This window comes from Plutella xylostella, chromosome 28 (genome assembly GCF_932276165.1).
Source record: "Plutella xylostella chromosome 28, ilPluXylo3.1, whole genome shotgun sequence".
In the NCBI taxonomy this organism is placed as follows: domain Eukaryota; kingdom Metazoa; phylum Arthropoda; class Insecta; order Lepidoptera; family Plutellidae; genus Plutella; species Plutella xylostella.
Window position 1 is genome coordinate 1,006,711 of NC_064008.1, and position 24,962 is coordinate 1,031,672.

Below are 24,962 nucleotides of genomic sequence, written 5' to 3' on the forward strand. Positions count from 1 at the left end.
ACTACTTTCACATCACTTTGTAGGTGTAATTACAGGCTCTTTTTCTTACAAAAATAGGAAAAATTAGCCATTGTAATGGCTTTGCGTTGCAAGAATAGGAACTTTTTTCAAAGAGGCGTTGAGTCGCAACTTTGACATATAATCTACTCTGTGTGATGAGCTCATTATGAGCTCGTGGTGCGAATTTCTAGCTTAGTAACGCTATAATTTTCACTGAACGGTTTGCGTGACGTCATAACACAATGAGCCGCAAAAATGTGCGGTGGGAGTGCGAAATCAGCGACCTTGTTGAAATCGATTCAGCCACTCATCGCTGGGAGTAAGGCTACAGCTTCATGTTCCGCTAAACATTGTATATAAACTCGATAAATAACTTCCCTAGCTTGACTACGAATATTTTTCTTCTTCTTCCTAATTGCAAACAGGCGTAAATAGTTGTTTTTATCTAGATTATCCTAATAATTAAATAAGAAAATTGAAAAAACACCGAACCGCCAACTGCCATAAACATTGTTATGACTTTTATGTTTCTTTTCTAATGGTGCCAGGCTCCTGAAAATTTTAGTTCCTCAAACATTAATTTCATGAATTAATAGTTTCACTGTATGTATATGTACTTACTTATCTACTAGGTAAAAAAGAAGCAATCATTCTTACTGCGCAGTGGGTATATATAGAAAATCAATTAATACTATCTTAATAAATGTCTATAGATAAAAATAACAATTAATTTTTGATAAACTTTACTGTACCACTCTTAGTGTAGTCTTTGAAAATGGAGGTCCTTGTGCTACTGCCATGGCTATTTGTTATTGTAACCGCTCAGGTATAATAGTTCTTTTAATATACATAGATAGATAAATATAGAATATTCTTTATTTGTAAACAATATGATATATAATATAAGTAATACTAGGTTTTTTAGTGGGAATTTGAGGATACAAAGTAGCCATAGTTTATTAAAACAGATACCTACCAGAATTTTAAATTATAGTATAAGTAGTTCAAATTGATCTTTTCAGGATACATTATACAGCGTGGATCAACTATTACAAAGAGGAATCAGCAGTGGCGACGGAGTTTCTACATATGCAGTGGATGGCGATGACGGCGCGATCCAATCCAACGAGGGCCTGAATGCGAACCTTGAGGAACAACAGCAAAAAAAACTGCAAAACCTTGGATCTATGTTTTTACGGGTAACACTATCATTTTCCATCCTTACATAATAATTTCCCCACATATTTATTTATTATTGATATGCTCAATTTCTCAAAACTGTAATACCCGAAAGGGTAGTCCGGGGTGACTCGCAAGCGCACACGGTTTTCGCTATTACCTACATTCATTTTTACTCACAGAAGGGCTAGTACGGGGCGCACTTAAGACGTGACAAGAGTTTTGCATCGCGCTCACTCACATCGCGCAGCCTCAAGAGCGAGCGCTACGGAGAACTCTTGTCACGTCTTAATAGCGCCCTGTGCTACAGGGCCAGGATAGGTCGCGAGCTTTTTGAGGATGATTTATTAAATTATAATAAGTACCTATTATATTTATATCGTATTGTAGTGTGGTAATATATATTGTTCTTAGTTATAAAAACCTAAAATGTTTTCAGATGGCACAAGCAGCAGGATTACGGGAAAATAAAATAAAACGCCCCCCTTATCCCCCCACGAATCCGGTGAGTTATCTAAAAATCAAAATTACATTTTCAGTTTGTAAGAAAATCATATTATGTAAAATATCCGTAGCTCCTTTGAAGGCTGTAGCAAAAGTCAGAAGAACTACCAAATTTCCGTGAACATCAAAAAACGCTTATATTTCTATACTATTCAAAACTGTTCCTGGGTCACCCCTTTCTCCTTACACCGCTTTTGCAACAACCTGCCTACGAATACTGCAAAATAGCTAGAGTATTGCCATTGTACTTCTTACTTGAGTATTTCTTTATTTCCGTGGCATAACTGATACCATTAGGCACCGTAGCGTCCGTAGTCGAGCTGGCTTCAGTGATCGTAACTGATAACTGAGTTGAAGCAACAACTCGGCTGTCCAATTTCAAAACACAGTAACAGCCAAGAGACAAAATGTTCAGGAGAGCCAAAAAACGTTTTTGTCCCTTCATTTCAATGCCCTGGTAAAACTATGATACATACATATCTAAACGAATGGAAGCTTAAAAGAACCGGCAGAACCTAGGCTTTACATACAATACTATTTCATTTAAATATGACTAATATTGTTGCTGTAATGCACAAAAGAAAACACTAACTAGGTTTTAAATGGTTTTCTCACCCTAAAACCGCCCTCACTGACCATTTTATAACCTAGTAAGAGCCATTATTGTGTAATTTAAGACAAGTAAAGTATATTGAAATTGCAATAATAACGTAATAATTTATATGTTTTTTTATTTTTTTATATGTTTTGGATCCTTCACATAATATAAATCAAATTTTGCAGCACTTTTACACGACCGCACTAAGTAATAGCTGAAATACCGGCATATTTTTAAGTTTTATCTAAATGAACCAAATCGCCATATTAAGAAGGCATGTCTGACACGAACATTATTTATGGCTGCCTTAAATTAGACAATATTTCCTAAATTTTGAGCTAAAATTAGTTTACAATGTTTGAGTTTTTTTTGGTTTATGCAAAATAGGGCTAGCAGAAAGGTTCTGACGAGAAAGATCTCTATGGCTTTTATAAAGAAGACAAAATTTCTTTATGTTCTACTTTAAATTCACCTCTCTAGTTCTTAATTGGTTCAAAGATACAGGTTCTGGAATATCTGATATTTTTTCGAAAAAAAGTGTAATAATGTATGCCATTTGTGACTTACTAAAATTAACGGGCAAAAATTGACCTTTGCTGACCATTTCATAACCTAGTAAGCGCCATTGACAATTTTAAAACCTATAAAAGTCATTTTCACTTACTGTGTTTTAAAATGGTTGGTGGCTCTTACTGTGTTTTAAAATGGCATTTTTGATTTCGCAGGGTGGAGTTACTAGGTTTTTAGAAAATTTATTTTCGTTTCTAAGCCGTTTTTTGATATTCTGACAATGCAGGAATGTGCGGAATCGCCTAAAATAATGTATAAATCAAAGACCCGTTTTTTTTAAAAGTTGGCGCTTACTGTGTTTTGAAATTGGACAGCCGAACTGGCACGGTCAGCCATAGATGGGTGACTGATTTCAAGTGGTTCTTTTCTGGACGCTTCCGTGCTTCGGACGGCACGTTAAGCCGTGGGTCCCGGTTGCTGCTTTGGCAGCAGTCGTTAAACCTAGTCAGAGGCCTTCGGGCGGCTTGAAAACATCTGACAGTCGGGTTGCCCACTTACTTGACAACTCTCAGCACAAGCTTGCTTGTGTTGGGGTCCTCCAACCGATGAACTGATACCACTTGAACTGTTCCAGCATGGCGGTCCAGTGCAGATGTACACGGTGTCCGGGGGACCGCTGCTGCCTGGACAACTCATCGTGTCCGACTTCCACACTAGAAGGGGGGAAGAGGTCGATGTCGACACTAGAAGCGGGGGAGAGGTCGACTTTGATCCTAGAAGGGCGATAATGAATGCTTCTGGGCCGACTGAAAAGCCTAAACGCGAGCCCTATATGAAGTTAAAATTGCAAGGATACGTTTACAGAATGCAAGGATAAGATTAGTCAATAAAAATGCGATAATTCAAAACTCCTATATAAGTTAAAATTTCCTCAAAGTAACATTAAAACTCCAAACTCCAATTTGTGTTAAGTATTTTAATTTTTAATAATATTGTTAACAATCTATAGCTACGTTTTAATAACAAAATATCGGTACAATAAATAAATAAACACTTCTAAATTATATGTCGGTAAACACGGTTAATTAATTATAGTATTGCAAAAAATATTGACTTAAACTACGTCATTTTGTTCATCCCATCCTTATTGTCACCCTTGTCTTTATCTAGAGACTTATCAACATCTGCAGTTCCGTTGCAATACTTCACAACCCCATTATCTGGTTTGCTCGTCCCATTTTGCGCTGGAGCGATCATGAGGAAGTTGTTTCCATTCCTGTCAGTTGTCAAGTTCCTTAACGGCAGGGGATGGCGCCATCTTGGGAAATAGTAAGAGCTTCTGAGGAACCTATAGTGCTCCATTTTGTTTTGGACCACTCGACTTTGGTAGCGTCTGAAGAGCGAACCATCTTCATTTTCCTCGTTGCTGAATTTCGGAAAGTCGTTAGCGCCTTGGAGAAAGATTTTCGGTTTTGGACCTTCATCATCATTGCAATAAGGTCGTTTGTACTTCCTGCGTAGGTTCTGCGATGGGCTAAGAGGTGATTCGCATTTGATTGCTAAGGAGTTGTTCTCTTTGTTAGTGGAGATGGAATGCGCTTTCTGCCACTCGAGCACCTCGCATAGAAGACCGATGTATCTGTAATAAGAATATACATAATGAACATAATTATATGGGCAAAGGGAAGATTATGTCTGCCAGAAAAGATGTGACAGTCGTTGGGGTGGACATAGATAAAAACCTATAATAGTTGTAAGAAAAGTCTGAAAAGAAGAGCGGCGCTATAACCCTGTATCAGACACAGTTCTCATTCACATAGCCACAAAAAGTTAGGTTAGGTTATATTAATTTAATTGTATCTTCCTGCGATTGCCTGAGATTTCGGGTTTCTATTCAATATCCACTCTTAGCTTTTGTTTATAAATATACCTGACTCTCTGAACAAGATACTGAGGTAGTTTCCTAAAATTTCTAATGACTAGTCTTTGTATTTGTTACCAACCTTGGTCTTAGAAAGGAGAGCAACAGCGTCACAAAACTCCAGAGTTTACTTACCTGTTGTAGTCGACAACTATCTTTTTGTATGTCTGACCTATGTTATCCAAATCCAAACTAATATTATGTCGGATGTCGTATAGATAACACTAGCGTCAATAACATCAGCTACGCAGACGATATGGTGTTGCTGAGCCCGTCTGTGAGGGCCCTGAGGAAGTTGTTGGGCGCGTGTGAGTCGTACGCCGCGGAGCATGGCCTGCGGTATAACGCGACCAAGAGCGAGCTCATGGTGTTCAAGGCCGGCTCTAAATGTCCCGCGGAGGTGCCGCCGGTGGTGCTCGGCGGCGCGCCGCTCAAGTGGGTGAAGTCGTTCAAATACTTAGGCCATATTGTCACCGAGGATTTGAGCGACGACGCCGATATGGAAAGGGAGCGAAGGGCGCTGGCAATCAGAGCAAATATGATAGCCCACAGGTTTGGACGGTGTACGGAGGAAGTGAAGTTAACGCTTTTTAAAGCATACTGTACATCGCTTTATACTTGTAGCCTGTGGTCTAAATATACTCGAAAGTCATTTAGCGCCCTTCGCGTCCAATACAATAACTCGTTGAGGGTGTTGTTGCGGCTGGGGCGCCGCTGCAGCGCGTCGGGCATGTTCGCGGCGGCGCGCACAGACTGCTTCTACACGGTGCTGCGCAAGCGCTGCGCCTCCACACTCGCCAGGCTGCGCTCCAGTTGCAACAACATTCTCGCCGTTATAGCAGATAAGTATGACGCGCCACTTTTTAAACACTGGTGTAAAATAATTGTACATAGAAATAGTATCTACTAACTTAGTTTGTAAGTACCATTGTTACTAACCACATATGGATCTATGGTCTGAAATAAATGATTTATTATTATTATTATTATGTTGTGTCTTTACCATCTCGGGACCATGGGGTCCCGGACATTTGGAAGGCATGCATGGGGCCGAAGCCAACATGTAGAGGCCCGTTTGACAACATTGATCTATATGAAATGTGACACAAACCGACGATTTTCCCTGTGAAAACTATAGAAGTAAACCCAAGGAAAATCCCCGGTTAGTGCAGGATTATTGTAGGATATGGAGAAAACTATAATACAGGGTTATGGAATGGGGTGCTAAATGGACTGGGTATCTGGGACTATGGAAGGACTATGGCCCCTGCCTGGACCTATATGTTTCACATACGGATAAAAAGGCAGGGGGTGACTCGCACACACATTAAATGGGCCCCCCAAAGCAGTCGCTAGCACATTACAGTGACGTAGCAACAAGGGGGCAACATCGCATGAGGTGCTAAGGAAGGAGAGGTATTCCACGGCTCTCAGGACAATCGCGTGATCGGTCAAGATCCCTACAAGCACCTTACTGGGTAATACATCCTTCCTCGAGCATTGCTGCTCTAGCGGTACACCACTCAAGCCAGCCAATGAAGGCAAGCAAGAGGTGGGAGATCCTGTTCCTCGTCAGTGTTCACTCTGAACAACCAATAAAGGCAAGCCAGAGATGAGGAACAGGGGTTCTCCCCGGCATCGGGTGGGTGGGGTCGCTAATGCCCAACAGCTCGCCACAAGCTGCCCTGCCGCATTATTATTATTATTATTATTATAAATGCGAAAGTAACTGTGTCTGTCTGTCTGTTACTCTTTCACGCCAAAACTACTGAACAGATTTGAATGAAATTTGGTATACATACGGTCAAGACCCTGGGAAAGAACATAAGCTACCTTTTAACCCTGAATCCCCACAGGAAAACTTTTAAGGCGAAGCGAAACTCGCGGGAACAGCTAGTATATTAATATTATAAATGCGAAAATAACTGTGTCTGTCTGTCTGTCTATCTGTCTGTTACTCTTTCACGCCAAAACTACTGAACGGATTTGAATGAAATTCGGTATACATATGGTAAAGACCCTCGCGGGAACAGCTAGTGTTCAATAAAGTCATATTCTATTCTATGGTACTCGTACCTGATGGCGACCCTCAATATCTCGCTCTTAGACAGCTTCTTGTCGGGCGGGTGCGTGGGCACGAGTCTCCGGAGCTCGGCGAAGGCTCCACTCACGTTCTGCTGGCGCCAGCGCTCGCGGCAGTTGGAGAACAACTTGCGGGGCGCTCGGAGAGGCAGGCCGGGGGGTAGGTCCGACTGGGGACGGGAAAGGATTAGTTGAAGATCTTCCATATCGTACTAATATGAAGGACGAGTCGTGTCAACTGAGTGTTTGATTGCAGTTGAAATGCGGTCCGTCTGTCTAGAGCCTAAACGCGAAAGTTTTTGAGTATAGATGTTTGGTACTCTTTCATGGGAAAACGGCTGGGGAAATTTTGATGAAATTTGGTATGTAGGCAGCTGACACCCTTCTTCTTTTTAACATTCTTATGAAATGAAATATGGGTCTGGATCTTGGGCTGCAAGATCTTCCCTCTCCATTCCCACAACTATTGCCTCAATCTCCACAAAACGTCACTATGTTGCCTTTGGACGTCGACACTAGAATGTGGGGAGCGGTCGACATCGGCACTAAGAGGGAGGGAATGGTCGACTTCAACACATGGATGGGGGAGGGGCTAATGTTTAAACTAGAAGGCAAGAAGAGGACGACTTTGACACTAGAACACTTGGCCAGTAAATCCAGCCACAATGGTAGTTCCTCACCTGTGCCCGCATCTGTCTCTTGTCATCACTGTCCTGGAAACTCGGGTCGTCGCTGAGCATCTCGCTGTCCGGCTCCTCTTCCGAACACGAGTCCGGCTCTGACGTCATCGCCACTGCCACTGGGGGGAGAAGAGTGATAAAACAGAATGTTATTTTATTCAAAGCATGGAAGTGGAAAAAAGGCGGGAGGAATATCGCTAACTATAAACTGAGTCACCCTAAGTAAGTCACTTCATTGTTACGACGAGCCCGACACACACATTCATACTCAAAGTAAGTCAGTTTGCCGCTGCGCGCCAATCACGTCGCACCCACACTCTTATGTCGCCGCCATTGTGGTGCCTCAGTGTTTTAGTAAGCGAGATTCCTTCCGCTTTTTTTCTAGTTCCACGATTCAAAGAAAATTTTAACAATTATTTGCAAACGCATCCGGTCCGATGACAACCTGGTGTGATGTCACAGCCAGCGTGCCCCAAGGTGGTGTCTTTTCCCCAATCCTTTTTTCAGTATTTATTTATACCCGTTACTCTTTTGTAGCACACAAAGGCGGTGGTGGTCAGTCGGGTGAGCGCCCGCTTCACACGCCAGAGATTCGGGTTTGAATACCGGCGCTGATATACTGTACCAATGAGTTCTTTGGAATTCAGGTAAAATGTATATAAATATGCCATCACTCTTACGGTGAAGGAAAACATTGTGAGGAAACCTGCATAATTAAGCACATCTATGTGAACCTACCAACCCGCAGTGGACCAGCGTGGTCCAAGCTTAGGAAGGCAGTTTAGACCCTCGGCATAATTATTCATATAGGTTATGAGCCAGGTTCAGGTCCTTACACCTGAACCACAACAGATAATAGAATAGAATAGAGTAGGTGTGACTTTCCCAGGGTAATAAAACCTGTGACGAGTGTGAGGCTGAAATCTGTGACGACTGCGAGGCTGAAAGATGTGAAGACTGTGAGGGTGACAGCTGTGAAGACGTCCCATGCGAGCCCTGCGAAGAAGACAACACGAAACAACCACGGTGGTTCGTGCCTACCATCGGTGAGTACAGGAGACAAAAGAGATATGTGTGCCGCCCCAGCGCTAACAGTTTAAGTTCCAGTAAACACTGCTTTATTTGGGTTAAGCATAAAGTTATATGATGAGAGTAATATAGTGCATACATAGTATAAGGTAGGTATACATAGGGGTACAGTACATCTCCCCTGTAAAAAAAATAAAAAAGTTTGTTTACATTACTTTTTTAACATAATATAAGTTTTACATGTTACTTATTATAACATAATTTATAGTTATTTAATAAACAATTTTGTCCTGTTCTTATGAACAATATCCTCTTTTTGATTTTTATATATTTTAACGTTACAATCTAAATCTTCTATAACTATATAAGGACCTAAATAAATAGGTTCTGTCTTATCAGTAGATGGATTCCTAAGTAGTACATAGTCTCCTTTTTTATATGTAATAGGATTACAATTAAGGTCGTATACATTTTTGCGAAGTATTTTCTTGTCAATTAGGTTTTTTCTAGCGTCCTGCTGAGCTATTTGAAGTCTATATTTCAACTCAAGTGGGTAGTTATCATAATTGTATAAGGGATCTACGTTACCATTTGTGAAGTTACTGGGTAGAATACATTTCTTCAGTGTCAGTCTCAGTCACGATCGTGCGTTCGTCTCGCTCGCACGCATTCTCAGTGCATCACCGTGTATACTTTGAATTATTTTGTTGTTGAGTCAGAGGTTGTCAACATTTTTGACTACAAGCTACTGCGCGAATATGCCTAAGACCAGTGTACCTGCGAATTGTGCTTCCTGTGCTGACAATGTCGGCCATGGTCCGGAGTGTTCCAGCTGCAAGTCGAGATACCATTTCTCCTGCGCTGGTATCAGTGAGCGAGGATATGACCGACTTGGTACAGGGAAAGCGACTTGGATCTGTTCGACGTGCCGGGACAAACAGGCGAAACCATCTGCGGATCTCGATGCAACTTGGACTTCTACGTCTGAATCGAAGTCTGGCGGAAGGACAGGTCAGGGTGCCGCAAAAGAAGATCTTCTGGTGCAGATGGCTCAACAGATGGATACAATCCTCCAGAAACTTAATTCTATAACTTCTATTGAGGCGGATATAAAACAGTTGAGAAATGATATAACTGTCCTTAACGGTAACCTCAATAAGAGCATTGAAGAGTTATCCCATAGGGTTTCTGAAGTGGAGAACCGCGTCACGGAGGTGGAGCAACTACGCTGCGAGGTTAATGACCTAAAGAAGACTGTTGCCGACCTGACCGACGATAACAGCAGAAATGAGCAGTGGGTGAGAAAGTCGAACATTCAAATCAATGGTGTGCCTCAGAAGAATGGCGAAAATCTTATTGCCATAATAACCAGATTGGCAGACCATTGCCACTTTCCTCTAAAAGCTGATACGGATATAGATTTCATAACGCGCGTTGCAACTAAAAATGATAACGATAAGCGCCCGAAACCAATAATAGTGAAGTTTCAAGCAAGATATAAGAAAGATGACTTTCTGGCTGCTATCCGGAAAGTGAAGGGTATCAAAGGTTCTGATATTGGCTTTGTGGGGGTTGAGGATAGGATCTACGCGAACGACCATCTATCAGCAAAAAATAGGTACCTTCTCCAGCAAGCTAAAGCAAAATCTAAAGACAAAAACTATGCATTCTGCTGGGTACGCAACTGCACGGTAATGGTTCGGCGCAATGAAAAATCTCCTATCATTCACGTAACGTCAACGGAAGCTTTAAAAAAAATCACATAAGTGATAACTATAATTTTGTATTTACGCTACCATCCGCTTTCGCACTTTGTAAATGTAACTTATACAAAAGGTTGCTTACCCCTGCCTCGCTATTGCCCGCACACTTTAAAAGTACCTTAACTGCTCATAACGCCCTCCAAGTTATTATAAATCTTGCGCAGTATGCCTTAAAGCTCATATATAATTGCATTGATTTTTTCTATCCATTTAACAGTTTAACTTGTTTTGTCATAGCGAGCGGTCATCCGCTATTGCCTCGCCGTTCATTGAATGTCTTTGTTTATCGGATATATTTCTTATCGTATTATGTGAATTCAACTCCAATAATTAGCATGTTATTGCAATATAACTTTTATAGTATGTATGGATTATACACCATAATAGTAAGCGATTCAGTAAAGATTAGCAAATGCCTTCCTAATTACATAACTGTCGTAAAAAATAAAATTGTTTATTTCAAATGTACACTAGGTCATTGTTTTGAATCGGGTGTGGATATTTTTTGTGCAAACATCTGGTCTTTGTTGGGATTATGTACGATTCTAAAGTGTTTTATATTTTTTCAATTTGACTGTGATTAACGTTTTCTACCAAAACGTTCGTGGGTTACGAACAAAAACACACGTATTTCTTAGAAACGTTTTAAGTGTAACATACGATTTAATATGTATTAGTGAATCATGGCTGTTACCTGGCATATTTGATACGGAACTAGTGGATTCTCGTTATAGTTTATACCGAACAGACCGGGACTACGTAAGTAGGAATATGTTGCTAGGCGGCGGCACCTTCGTGGCCGTGCACCGCGACCTCCGAGTGGACACGCGAGATGTGCGCCTACCGCCTTCCCTGCCCGATGCCGATATTACTTGCGTTAATATTTTGTTATCCGAAACACCTCGAAAAAACTTATTACGTGTTTATTGTTGCTACTTTCCCCATACAGTAGACCAAATTAATTCAGAGTTAACATTTTTTGAATTTATTTCCGATTTAGTTATCGAATTTCCCGACGATAAGGTTTTTATTGTTGGTGATTTTAATATTACATATGGTAAATGGCTACCGTCCCATCACAATTCTAATTGTTTTGTCTTAGATAACCCATCCGAGGATTCCCTAACTTACAACATTTCTGCGTTTATGTCTTTTAGTAATTTATTACAACATAACTATTTGTTGAATCATAACAACAGAATGCTCGATCTAGTTTTATCTAACATATCCTGCTCGGTGGAGGGTGCGGAGGGCCTGGTCCCGGCGGACGCGCACCACCCGCCGCTGCGCGCGCGCGTGCTGGCCGCGCCCGCCCCGCCCGCGCTGCCGCCCGCCCCGCGCACCGTGCGACGGTTTCATGCTGCAGACTATGATGCTGTTAACACAGCTCTTGCTTCAGTTGACTGGGATCAGCATTTATCTGTAGACTGCATTGAGGCTGCCGTAGATAATTTTTATACTGTCATTAATGAAATTATAGATAGATTAATTCCAAGTCGTGTCGTTCGTGATGAGATGAAATATCCTAGGTGGTATTCAAAACCGTTAATAAGCTTAATAAATAAAAAAAATAAAGTTCATAAAAAATGGAAAATATACGGCAGGCTATCCGATTATGAAAACTTCTCATCGCTGCGACGAATAAAAAAAAAAATGGAAACTGATTGCTTTGACAGATTTATTTCCAACGCAGAAGATAATATAAAGATAAACTCCAAACATTTTTGGTCGTACATAAAATCGAGAAAAAGTATAAATGAAATCCCAGACACAATATACTTGGATGAAAATAATGTTGGTTCGGACGGTCAATCAATAGCAAATATTTTTAACAAATTTTTCCACTCAGTTTTTGAAAAAGAATCCACTGTAAACGATTTAGATGATTATGAAGGTAACTATAATAACACAACATTACTATGCACTGTAGCTATAAATTTTGATACAGTGGAAAAATATTTAAAAAAACTAGATACTTCTAAGGGATGTGGCCCAGATGGTCTTCATCCCCTGTTTCTAAGACGCTGTCATAAAGAACTCGCAATTCCAATCACGGTCTTATTCAGGATGTCTTTAGAGACCTGTATAGTTCCAATTAAGTGGAAACAGTCTCTTGTTACTCCCATTTACAAGGGTGGCGGTGATAAGCATAATGCTAACAACTATAGAGGTATATCTAAGCTTAATGTTATTCCAAAATTATTTGAAAAAATTATATACGACGTTATGTTTCCTTCAGTTAGGCCGTACCTGATAAATTCTCAACATGGTTTCATCAATCAGAAATCAACAGAATCAAATTTGTGTGAATACATAGATATTTTATTGGATGCTATGGATAACGGATTTCAGGTGGATGCCGTGTATACCGATTATTCAAAAGCTTTTGATAAAATACCCCATAATATATTAGTTAAAAAACTCGATTTATTTGGTATACACGGCAACCTACTGAGATGGCTAGATTCTTACTTAAGGAACAGGTCGCAAGCAGTTTCTATTAAGGGATACTTATCATCTTTTATCCCTATTTCTTCTGGTGTCCCCCAGGGCTCTCACTTGGGCCCCCTTCTCTTCAATATTTTTATCAATGATGTAACTAATATTTTAAATAATTCCGACTCTTTATTATACGCTGACGACACGAAAATATTTATGAAGGTGAGTTCTTTAGACGATTGTCATAACTTACAAGCAGATTTAAATAATTTAATACAGTATTGCAATAAAAATAAAGTTAAACTTAATATCGATAAGTGTTGTGTCATATCTTTCACAAGAAAAAAAAACAAAATTTTATATGACTATAATTTTCAATATATATGTTTAAGAAGGGTAACCGAGGTGAGGGACCTGGGAGTCCACCTCGATAGTGAATTATCGTTCCGGAGACACTACGATATAATTACAGCAAAAGCATATAAGATGCTGGGTTTTATTTTTAGACAGAGTAAAGATTTTAAAAACCCCACCACTCTTATCTTGCTTTTTAACTCTTTTGTTAGGTCCATACTTGAATATGCATCGACGGTATGGAACCCTCAATACCAAAATCACATATATAATATTGAAAGAATACAAAATAAATTCATTAAACGTTTAAAATATAAATTTAAAAATTTCGATACCAACTCTTTTCTTTCACTTGAAACCCGCCGTGACATGAGAGACCAGATGTTTTTGCACAAAATTATCAACAACCATATTGACAGTCCATACCTACTTGGTAAAATGGCTTTGTACTGTAAAGGCAACTCCCGCCATCCAAAGACCTTTGTTATTAAAAACTGTAGTAGTAACTATACTAAAAACCGCTTCGCTATAAGAGCTTGCGAAAGTTACAATAAATCACATTATATAACTGATATATTTAGCGAAAAACTCATTAATTTTAAGAAAAAAATTATTACTAACTTAAAAATAGCGTAGTAGTAGATTTGTCTGTAAGTAACTTATCATATAAATACATAGTACATGGGTAATATACCTAATTATATAATTATTATATAAGTACCTAATTATATTGTTGATTGTTAACTTCTTAACTTTATGCATCTTAAGCAGTTCAGTGATGTTCTGAGTATTTTGTAAAAAAAATAGGTGTGAAAACTTTATTGGCTTGTGTGTAAACCTTATGTTAATTTATAATATGTAATAGTATAAGCTGTTTGTTTTCCAAATAAAGAAAATTAAATTAAATTCTTACCAAATACAAGCTCGAACGGACTATACTCAGTTTCGGTGTGGATCGAGTTGTTGTAGGAGAAGCACCAGTACGGCACCCAGTCGCTCCAGGTGTTTTTATAATTTTGACAATTTATTCTGAGATACGCACCTAATGTTTTGTGGGTGTTCTCCAGTGCTCCTATACTTTGGTGGTGGTATGCTGTTGATGTAATTTGCTGGATATCTAATAATTTACAAACCTCTTTCATTTAATGGACGCAAAACGTCATAATTCTCAGTATTTCCTTGGGCTTGCGACACCGTCAAATCGACAAATAACTCCGATAATTCCTTACCAAAATCATCTATAGAGTTATCATTCTGTCTACACTGCTGCAATTTAGTTTGAAGAGCTACGTGGCTCTTTTGTGGTAGCAGTAGTAACTGCATATCCCTTATAAGGTCATTAATAGTATCGTAACTCGATTTTAACTTCAATTTAGCTCTTGGGGACAAGCGAGTTTTCAGTATAAATGGTATCAATTTAGATTTAATTTCAGTTGGTATCAAAGTTGAACTGTAGTACTCAGCGCTTTCAATAAGCTGTTTAGTAACACTGTCATCATCGTTTAAAATGGGTAGAATGCTTAAAGCTATTTTTAAATCAAAATTATCGCCTGCCATTTCTGTACTAGTACTTGAATTATTGTCACATAAAACCTTAATTTCCTCGTATAATATCGAAAAATCCTTACTAATTTTGTCAATCAAGGATAATTCTTCCTTACAATACTTATTTACCTGTTTTTCACTACAAATTATTTGTAAACTACTTTTAAATCTTTGAAAAACCTGTTCTGCTTCTAGTTTCTTTTCTACTAATATTTTCCCTACTCTTCGGCTTGGGCCGATTTTTATAAGATATGTTCGTATTAAACGTAGATTTCCCAGTAATACATTTAAAGTTTCTGCCATTACATAATTAATAGAGCAGTTCCATAATTACCCCTTTTTTTCTCTAGAAAAATAAACTTCTTACAATAAATGCTTGATTAAATGCGTATAATGCCGTTACATATTATTATTATTTTTACCTTAATAAGTGAAGATTAACATAGTTATTATATACCCACGTTTACATAGCCTTTTTGTATTTTTATTACACTTGCACTTTGAAACGCACTTTTCCGTAACACATCGCACTTGGTAATTACGCTGGACTACACGGGGTTGTCCTCACTGTTAAATTTCACGTTCCTGAAGAAATTACCCTGCCGTCGCAGTTCATACTCGTTCAAGTGTCTTTGAACCAACGCTTTATGATATGTTACGTAGATCCGGTAACATAATATCACAGCCACGATAACAACGACGATACATATGACCATAAGCAAGGTTTCCGTCGTACTCGCACTCTTCATCAGCTGCTCAACGTGTGCTCTGTTGTCACCACCAGAAGCCGTTTGCGCGATAATCACTTCCTCCTGTTTAGTTGATTTTCCACCCATTTTGATGATTTTTGTCTTCAATGTATTTAAATTGACCCGAACGGTGCAGTAGAAGTATTACGATTGATTCACACCGCGCCATATTGGGTTGTTAGGTACAACTGCACTTTGCACTCTAAACTATATTTGGATATTGGAATGCACCGTGAGGTTCGCAGTAGGTGGATGGTTGATTATTGTTGAATTTATTATAAATTTATCACACACATGACTTTAATTGCTCATTATCCGTAAAAGTTTTTTTTTTCTTTCAATAAAACCGTTGATTAGAGTCCTTTTTCTTCCATTGTTACTCACTGCACGGTCGCCATGTAAGGATTGGCGATGGGAGACGAGTGAAACCAGCGAAGTTCCAGTAAACACTGCTTTATTTGGGTTAAGCATAAAGTTATATGATGAGAGTAATATAGTGCATACATAGTATAAGGTAGGTATACATAGGGGTACAGTACACATCAATTAAATACGTCATCTGCATATAAAATTCATGACAGATGTGTCAAAAGTCAACCACTAAACCCTGGTTATGCTCTAACCGACTGTGGAGAAATTGGGGCTAAGTGCCAATTTCTCCATCGCATCACATCTGTCATGAATTTTATATAGCGATGACGTTTAATTTAAAAATCAATCCCTGTCAGTTAGATAACCGACAATGGATAAATTGGCACTAAGTTTATGATCCTCTGAAGGGCTAGCACGGGGCTCAATTAAGACGTGACAAAAGTTCTCCGTTGCGAGGCTGCGCGATGTGAGTGAGCGCGATGCAAAACTTTTGTCACGTCTTAAATCCTCAAAATATTAATTGATTTATTGGCTCTTAACTGATCCCTGAGGTTAAGCAACAATTGGCACGGTCAGCCATTGGATGGGTGACCGATTTCAAGTGGTTCTTTTCTGGACGCTTCCGTGCTTCGGACGGCAAGTAAAGCCGTGGGTCCCGGTTGCTGCTTCGGCAGCAGTCGTTAAGCCTAGTCAGAGGCCTTCGGGCAGCTTGAAAACATCTGACAGTCGGGTTGCCCACTTACCCGACAACTCTCTCAGCACAAGCTTGCTTGTGTTGGGGTCCACCAACCCGCACTAGGCCAGCGTGTTGGACTAGGCCTAAACCCTTCCTTCACTGGAAGGAGACCCGTGCTCCAGCAGTGGGGACGTGATGGGTCGTGATGATGTGATGATGATAGGTAATTACTTTTTGATTAAACTTCATCTAGAATTCGATAACTTTGAGAAAGGAACGAAAGTTTCCACTGATAGACGCAAAGAAAAACTAAAGTTACTTACGCTAAAACATAATTGGCAGCAACTACCTAAGTAACTAAAGTACGCATGTATGTATATGTACTTACTTATCTACTAGGTAAATAAGAAGCAATCATTCTTACTGCGCAGTGGGTATATATAGAAAATCAATTAATACTATCTTAATAAATGTCTATCAATAAAAATAACAATTAATTTTTGATAAACTTTACTGTACCACTCTTAGTGTAGTCTTTGAAAATGGAGGTCCTTGTGCTACTGCCATGGCTATTTGTTATTATAACCGCTCAGGTATAATAGTTCTTTTAATATACATAGATAGATAAATATAGAATATTCTTTATTTGTACACAATATAATATATAATATAAGTAATACTAGGTTTTTTAAAAACACGCACTCACGCCTTGTGCTAATGTACTCCCTTGCGGGGTAGGCAGAGGTGCATTGCTGCACCCACTTTTCGCCAGAGTGTTATGTTAGTCCCAATGTAATAGGGGGCGGGCCTATTGCCATTTTACGGGCACATCCAAGAGCCGAGAACAAATAACTGTGTTGAAACAAATATCTGCCCCAGCCGGGGATCGAACCCGGGACCATCGGCTCAGTAGTCAAGTCACTAACCACTACGCCATTCGCCGTTTTTTAGTGGGAATTTGAGGATACAAAGTAGCCATAGTTTATTAAAACAGATACCAGAATTTTAAATTATAGTATAAGTAGTTCAAATTGATCTTTTCAGGATACATTATACAGCGTGGATCAACTATTACAAAGAGGAATCAGCAGTGGCGACGGAGTTTCTACATATGCAGTGGATGGCGATGACGGCGCGATCCAATCCAACGATGGCCTGAATGCGAACCTTGAGGAACAACAGCAAAAAAAACTGCAAAACCTTGGAACTATGTTTTTACGGGTAACACTATCACTTTCCATCCTTACATAATAATTTCCCCACATATTTATTTATTATTGATATGCTCAATTTCTCAAAACTGTAATACCCGAAATGGTAGTCAGAGTCAGGGGTGACTCGCAAGCGCACACGGTTTTCGCTTTACATTCATTTTTACTCACAGGATAGGTCGCGAGCTTTTTGAGAATGATTTATTAAATTATAATAAGTACCTATTATATTTATATCGTATTTTAGTATGGTAATATATATTGTACTTAGTTCTAAAAACCTAAAATGTTTTCAGATGGCACAAGCAGCAGGGTTACGGGAAAATAAAATAAAACGCCCCCCTTATCCCCCCACGAATCCGGTGAGTTATCTAAACATCAAAATTACATTTTCAGTTTGTAAGAAAATCATATTATGTCATATTCGTAGCTCATTCGAAGGCTGTAGCAAAAGTCAGAAGAACAACCAAATTTCAGTGAACATCAAAAAACGCTTATATTTCTATACTATTCAAAACTGTTCCTGGGTCACCCCTTTCTCCTTACACCGCTTTTGCAACAACCTGCCTACGAATACTGCAAAATAGCTAGAGTATTGCCATTGTACTTCTTACTTGAGTATTTCTTTATTTCCGTGGCATAACTGATACCATTAGGCACCGTAGCGTCCGTAGTCGAGCTGGCTTCAGTGATCGTAACTGATCACTGAGGTTAAGCAACAACTGGCACAGCCAGCCATTGGATGGGTGACCGATTTCAAGTTTTTCTTTTCTGGACGCTTCCGTGCTTCGGACAGCACGCTAAGCGGTGGGTCCCAGTTGCTGCTTCGGCAGCAGTCGTTAAACCTAGTCAGAGGCCTTCGGGCAGCTTGAAAACATCTGACAGTCGGGTCGCCCACTTACCCGACAACTCTCTCTGCACAAGCTTGCTTTTGTTGGGGTCCACCAACCGATGAACTGATACCACTTGAACTGTTCCAGCATGGCGGTCCAGTGCAGATGTACACGGTGTCCGGGGGACCGCTGCTGCCGGGACAACTCATCGTGTCCGACTTCGACACTAGAAGGGGGGAAGAGGTCGACGTCGACACTAGAAGCGGGGGAGAGGTCGACTTTGATCCTAGAAGGACGATAATAGATGCTTCTGATCCGACTGAAAAGCCTAAACGCAGGCCCTATATGAAGTTAAAATTGCAAGGATACGTTTACAGAATGCAAGGATAAGATTAGTCAATAAAAATGCGATAATTCAAAACTCCTATATAAGTTAAAATTTCCTCAAAGTAACATTAAAACTCCAAACCCCAATTTGTGTTAAGTATTTTAATTTTTAATAATATTGTTAACAATCTATAGCTACGTTTTAATAACAAAATATCGGTACAATAAATAAAAAAACACTCTTAAATGATATGTCGGTAAACACGGTTAAATTATAGTATTGCAAAAAATATTGACTTAAACTACATCATTTTGTTCATCCCATCCTTATTGTCACCCTTGTCTTTATCTAGAGACTTATCAACATCTGCAGTTCCGTTGCAATACTTCACAACCCCATTATCTGGTTTGCTCGTCCCATTTTGCGCTGGAGCGATCATGAGCAAGTTGTTTCCATTCCTGTCAGTTGTCAAGTTCCTTAACGGCAGGGGATGGCGCCATCTTGGGAAATAGTAAGAGCTTCTGAGGAACCTATAGTGCTCCATTTTGTTTTGGACCACTCGACTTTGGTAGCGTCTGAAGAGCGAACCATCTTCATTTTCCTCGTTGCCGAATTTCGGAAAGTCGTTAGCGCCTTCGAGAAAGATTTTCGGTTTTGGACCTTCATCATCATTGCAATAAGGTCGTTTGTACTTCCTGCGTAGGTTCTGCGATGGGCTAAGAGGTGATTCGCATTTGATTGCTAAGGAGTTGTTCTCTTTGTTAGTGGAGATGGAATGCGCTTTCTGCCACTCGAGCACCTCGCATAGAAGACCGATGTATCTGTAATAAGAATATACATAATGAACATATATGGACAAAGGGAAGATTATGTCTGCCAGAAAAGATGTGACAGTCGCTGGGGTGGACACAGATAAAAAACCTATAATAGTTGTAAGAAAAGTCTGAAAAGAAGAGCGGCGCTATAACCCTGTGTCAGACACAGTTCTCATTCACATAGCCACAAAAATTTAGGTTAGGTTATATTAATTTAATTGTATCTTCCTGCGATTGCCTGAGATTTCGGGTTTCTATTCAATATCCACTCTTAGCTTTTGTTTATAAATATACCTGCCTCTCTGAACAAGATACTGAGGTAGTTTCCTAAAATTTCTAATGACTAGTCTTTGTGTTTGTTACCAACCTTGGTCTTAGAAAGGAGAGTAACAGCGTCACAAAACTCCAGAGTTTACTTACCTGTTGTAGTCGACAACTATCTTTTTGTATGTCTGACCTATGTTATCCAAATCCAAACTAATATTATAAATGCGAAAGTAACTGTGTCTGTCTGGCTGTTACTCTTTCACGCCAAAACTACTGAACAGATTTGAATGAAATATGGTATACATACGGTCAAGACCCTGGGAAAGAACATAAGCTACTTTTTATCCCCGAATCCCCACAGGAAAACTTTTAAGGCGAAGCGAAACGCGCGGGAACAGCTTGTATATTAATATTAAAAATGCGAAAATAACTGTGTCTGTCTGTCTGTCTATCTGTCTGTTACTCTTTCACGCCAAAACTACTGAACGGATTTGAATGAAATTTGGTATACATATGGTAAAGACCCTCGCGGGAACAGCTAGTGTTCAATAAAGTCATATTCTATTCTATGGTACTCGTACCTGATAGCGACCCTCAATATCTCGCTCTTAGACAGCTTCTTGTCGGGCGGGTGCGTGGGCACGAGTCTCCGGAGCTCGGCGAAGGCTCCACTCACGTTCTGCTGGCGCCAGCGCTCGCGGCAGTTGGAGAACAACTTGCGGGGCGCTCGGAGAGGCAGGCCGGGGGGTAGGTCCGACTGGGGACGGGAAAGGATTAGTTGAAGATCTTCCATATCGTACTAATATGAAGGACGAGTCGTGTCAACTGAGTGTTTGATTGCAGTTGAAATGCGGTCTGTCTGTCTAGAGCCTAAACGCGAAAGTTTTTGAGTATAGATGTTTGGTACTCTTTCATGGGAAAACGGCTGGGGAAATTTTGTAGAAATTTGCTATGTAGGCAGCTGACACCCTTCTTCTTTTCAACATTCTTATGAAATGAAATATGGGTCTGGATCTTGGGCTGCAAGATCTTCCCTCACCATTCCCACAACTATTGCCTCAATCTCCACAAAACGTCACTACGTTGTCTTTGGACGTCGACACTAAAATGTGGGGAGCGGTCGACATCGACACTAAGAGGGAGGGAATGGTCGACTTCAACACATGGATGGGGGAGAGGCTAGTGTTTAAACTAGAAGGCAAGAAGAGGTCGACTTTGACACTAGAACACTTGGCCAGTAAATCCAGCCACAATGGTAGTTCCTCACCTGTGCCCGCATCTGTCTCTCGTCATCACTGTCCTGGAAACTCGGGTCGTCGCTGAGCATCTCGCTGTCCGGCTCCTCTTCCGAACACGAGTCCGGCTTTGACGTCATCGCCACTGCCACTGGGGGGAGAAGAGGGGAATAAAACAGAATGTTATTTTATTCAAAGCATGGAAGTAGACATAAAGCCCTCTTTTGAAATATGCCAGACGGTACTATCCGATACTCCTATAAAATAAAATAAAAAATGCTTATTTGAAACTACCCTTAAGTTAAGAAATACAGAGTTACAGAATGGGAATTTAGTAAGTAAACAAAAAATATAACTTCAAGTATCAAAATGTTATGGTTTGACTCAACTTAAACCAGCCCAAACCTACAACCAGCGATATGTAAACAATGTTCGACTTGGGCTTTAAACCTAGATTTATCGATAAATGAAGCGTTGGTACTGATAAAAAATGAATTATTACAATTTGTACAATGTTACATACCCGTCATAGACGCTGCACGAGCGTAAACATCCTCCAAATTCGACAAAATGTGTCCAGCTTCATGTTCCGCTAAACATTGTATACAGGGTTATTGGTAAGTAGACCGGATCCTTTCAGGAGGTGATAGAGGAAGGCATTTTCAGTCGATTGAACAATAATGCATTATCCTAAAGTTAACCATTTTTGAGATATTTAATATTTAAGGTTTTTTATTTTTTTTTCCAAAATGTTATGCTTAAAACCGAAAATAAAAAAAACTAGCCGTATTTCAATAATTTTTTTGGTTCTTTTGCATAAGTAACACCTTAATAAACTAATTAAAATAATCAAATGTGCACTATTCGACTTAAATTAGACATAATACCTCAAAATAGTTAAACATTTTGAACAAATATTCAAAACGCAAAAACAAATAAATTAAATTAAAAAAGATTTTCATATGACATTTTTTTGTGCACTTCAGCTTAAAAACATAGTCAACTAATAAGCTTTCAAACAAGATAATTCAATACCAAATCGATTAAAGTATCACCTTGATATGGCCAAAACAACCAGTACAAACGGACAAAATTCAACAGGAAAACTAACAAAATTAGCCCAATTTAAAGGTAAAAAGTGTGATTGTTTTCAGTCCTGTTAACTTTAGTATGGAAACCCCTGCTCAGTTTTCTCCGCTTTCTCTGGTTGTTTTGGCCATATCTTGTTGAAACCTTAATCGATTTGGTATTGAATCAACTTGTTTGAAAGCTTATTAGTAGACCATGTTTTTAAGCTGAAGTGCACAAAAAAATGTCATATGAAAATCTTTTTTAATTTAATTTATTTGTTTTTGCGTTTTGAATATTTTTTCAAAATGTTTAACTATTTTGAGGTATTTATGTCTAATTTAAGTCGAATAATGCACATTTGATTATTTTAATTAGTTTATTAAGGTGTTACTTATGCAAAACAACCAAAAAAATTATTGAAATGTGGGGTTTTTTTTTTATTTGCGGTTTTAAGCATAAAATTTTGGCAAAAAAATAAAAAAACCTTAAATATTAAATATCTCAAAAATGGTTAAGTTTAGGATAATGCATTATTGGGTTCAATCGACTGGAAATGCCTTCTTCTATCACCTCCTGAAAGGATCCGGTCTACTTACCAATAACCCTGTATAAACTCGATAAATAACTTCCCTAGCTTGACTACGAATATTTTTCTTCTTCTTCCTAATTGCAAACAGGCGTAAATAGTTGTTTTTATCTAGATTATCCTAATAATTAAATAAGAAAATTGAAAAAACACCGAACCGCAAACTGCCATAAACAATTGTTATGACTTTTATGTTTCTTTTCTAATGGTGCCAGGCTCCTGAAAATTTTAGTTCCTCAAACATTAATTTCATGAATTAATAGTTTCACTGTATGTATATGTACTTACTTATCTACTAGGTAAAAAAGAAGCAATCATTCTTACTGCGCAGTGGGTATAAATAGAAAATCAATTAATACTATCTTAATAAATGTCTATCGATAAAAATAACAATTAATTTTTGATAAACTTTACTGTACCACTCTTAGTGTAGTCTTTGAAAATGGAGGTCCTTGTGCTACTGCCATGGCTATTTGTTATTATAACCGCTCAGGTATAATAGTTCTTTTAATATACATAGATAGATAAATATAGAATATTCTTTATTTGTTTACAATATAATATATAATATAAGTAATACTAGGTTTTTAGTGGGAATTTGAGGATACAAAGTAGCCATAGTTTATTAAAACAGATACCAGAATTTTAAATTATAGTATAAGTAGTTCAAATTGATCTTTTCAGGATACATTATACAGCGTGGATCAACTATTACAAAGAGGAATCAGCAGTGGCGACGGAGTTTCTACATATTATGCAGTGGATGGCGATGACGGCGCGATCCAATCCAACGATGGCCTGAATGCGAACCTTGAGGAACAACAGCAAAAAAACCTGCAAAACCTTGGAACTATGTTTTTACGGGTAACACTATCATTTTCCATCCTTACATAATAATTTCCCCACTTATTTATTTATTATTGATATGCTCAATTTCTCAAAACGTAGTCAGGGGTGACTCGCAAGCGCACACGGTTTTCGCTATTACCTACATTCATTTTTACTCACAGGATAGGTCGCGAGCTTTTTGAGAATGATTTATTAAATTATAATAAGTACCTATTATATTTATATTGTATTGTAGTATGGTAATATATATTGTACTTAGTTCTAAAAACCTAAAATGTTTTCAGATGGCACAAGCAGCAGGATTACGGGAAAATAAAATAAAACGCCCCCCTTATCCCCCCACGAATCCGGTGAGTTATCGCTAAACATCAAAATTACATTTTCAGTTTATAGGAAAATCATATTATGTCATATTCGTAGATCATTCGAAGGCTGTTGCAAAAGTCAGGCGAACAACCAAATTTCTGTAAACAATCAAAAAACGCTTAATTTTCTATACTATTCAAAACTGTTCCTGGGTCACCCCTTTCTCCTTACACCGCTTTTGCAACAACCTGCCTACGAATACTGCAAAATAGCTAGAGTATTGCCATTGTACTTCTTACTTGAGTATTTCTTTATTTCCGTGGCATAACTGATACCATTAGGCACCGTAGCGTCCGTAGTCGAGCTGGCTTCAGTGATCGTAACTGATCACTGAGGTTAAGCAACAACTGGCACAGCCAGCCATTGGATGGGTGACCGATTTCAAGTTTTTCTTTTCTGGACGCTTCCGTGCTTTGGACAGCACGCTAAGCGGTGGGTCCCAGTTGCTGCTTCGGCAGCAGTCGTTAAACCTAGTCAGAGGCCTTCGAGCAGCTTGAAAACATCTGACAGTCGGGTCGCCCACTTACCCGACAACTCTCTCTGCACAAGCTTGCTTGTGTTGGAGTCCACCAACCGATGAACTGATACCACTTGAACTGTTCCAGCATGGCGGTCCAGTGCAGATGTACACGGTGTCCGGGGGACCGCTGCTGCCGGGACAACTCATCGTGTCCGACTTCGACACTAGAAGGGGGGAAGAGGTCGACGTCGACACTAGAAGCGGGGGAGAGGTCGACTTTGATCCTAGAAGGGCGATAATGAATGCTTCTGGGCCGACTGAAAAGCCTAAACGCGAGCCCTATATGAAGTTAAAATTGCAAGGATACGTTTACAGAATGCAAGGATAAGATAAGTCAATAAAAATGCGATAATTCAAAACTCCTATATAAGTTAAAATTTCCTCAAAGTAACATTAAAACTCCAAACCCCAATTTGTGTTAAGTAGGTATTTTAATTTTTAATAATATTGTTAACAATCTATAGCTACGTTTTAATAACA

At 39.2% G+C, this 24,962-nt stretch overlaps 3 protein-coding genes across 4 annotated transcripts; 1 reads left to right on the forward strand and 2 right to left on the reverse strand.

The window, feature by feature from the left end:
* Nucleotides 1–701: 701 nt before the first annotated feature.
* Nucleotides 702–24,945, forward strand: LOC125490894. Of its 2 annotated transcripts, none has more exons than XM_048631322.1 (6): nt 702–826; nt 1,023–1,199; nt 1,619–1,684; nt 17,446–17,622; nt 23,881–23,946; nt 24,568–24,945. In XM_048631322.1, the coding sequence occupies exons 1-6, from the start codon at nt 776–778 to the stop codon at nt 24,808–24,810; spliced, it is 780 nt and encodes a 259-aa protein (XP_048487279.1). In that variant the 5' UTR covers nt 702–775; the 3' UTR covers nt 24,811–24,945. The 2 variants fall into 2 exon arrangements, with proteins under 2 accessions (XP_048487279.1, XP_048487280.1); XM_048631323.1 differs by lacking the exons at nt 23,881–23,946; nt 24,568–24,945 and adding exons at nt 17,909–17,974; nt 18,593–18,869.
* LOC125490892 lies at nt 3,510–7,897 on the reverse strand. Its single transcript, XM_048631320.1, has 3 exons — nt 7,475–7,897; nt 6,789–6,964; nt 3,510–4,430 (listed from the first exon to the last, which is right to left on the reverse strand). Exons 1-3 carry the CDS (start codon nt 7,580–7,582, stop codon nt 3,911–3,913), a joined length of 804 nt encoding a protein of 267 aa, XP_048487277.1. The 5' UTR covers nt 7,583–7,897; the 3' UTR covers nt 3,510–3,910.
* LOC125490893 lies at nt 18,953–21,236 on the reverse strand. Its single transcript, XM_048631321.1, has 3 exons — nt 21,123–21,236; nt 20,437–20,612; nt 18,953–19,594 (listed from the first exon to the last, which is right to left on the reverse strand). The coding sequence occupies exons 1-3, from the start codon at nt 21,228–21,230 to the stop codon at nt 19,075–19,077; spliced, it is 804 nt and encodes a 267-aa protein (XP_048487278.1). The 5' UTR covers nt 21,231–21,236; the 3' UTR covers nt 18,953–19,074.
* Nucleotides 24,946–24,962: the final 17 nt, after the last annotated feature.

What these genes read in the sequence shown, in the direction of transcription:
- LOC125490893 (XM_048631321.1), bottom strand. Translation starts at nt 21,230, where the DNA reads ATGACGTCAAAGCCGGACTCGTGTTCGGAAGAGGAGCCGGACAGCGAG. An exon ending in AGAGACAGATGCGGGCACAG is followed by an intron (nt 20,613 to 21,122) that starts GTGAGGAACTAC and finishes TCCCGTCCCCAG; the next exon opens with TCGGACCTACCCCCCGGCCT. An exon ending in ATATTGAGGGTCGCTATCAG is followed by an intron (nt 19,595 to 20,436) that starts GTACGAGTACCA and finishes TTCTTATTACAG; the next exon opens with ATACATCGGTCTTCTATGCG.
- LOC125490894 (XM_048631322.1), top strand. Translation starts at nt 776, where the DNA reads ATGGAGGTCCTTGTGCTACTGCCATGGCTATTTGTTATTGTAACCGCT. An exon ending in TTGTTATTGTAACCGCTCAG is followed by an intron (nt 827 to 1,022) that starts GTATAATAGTTC and finishes TGATCTTTTCAG; the next exon opens with GATACATTATACAGCGTGGA. An exon ending in CTTATCCCCCCACGAATCCG is followed by an intron (nt 23,947 to 24,567) that starts GTGAGTTATCGC and finishes GAACTGTTCCAG; the next exon opens with CATGGCGGTCCAGTGCAGAT.
- LOC125490892 (XM_048631320.1), bottom strand. Translation starts at nt 7,582, where the DNA reads ATGACGTCAGAGCCGGACTCGTGTTCGGAAGAGGAGCCGGACAGCGAG. An exon ending in AGAGACAGATGCGGGCACAG is followed by an intron (nt 6,965 to 7,474) that starts GTGAGGAACTAC and finishes TCCCGTCCCCAG; the next exon opens with TCGGACCTACCCCCCGGCCT. An exon ending in ATATTGAGGGTCGCCATCAG is followed by an intron (nt 4,431 to 6,788) that starts GTACGAGTACCA and finishes TTCTTATTACAG; the next exon opens with ATACATCGGTCTTCTATGCG.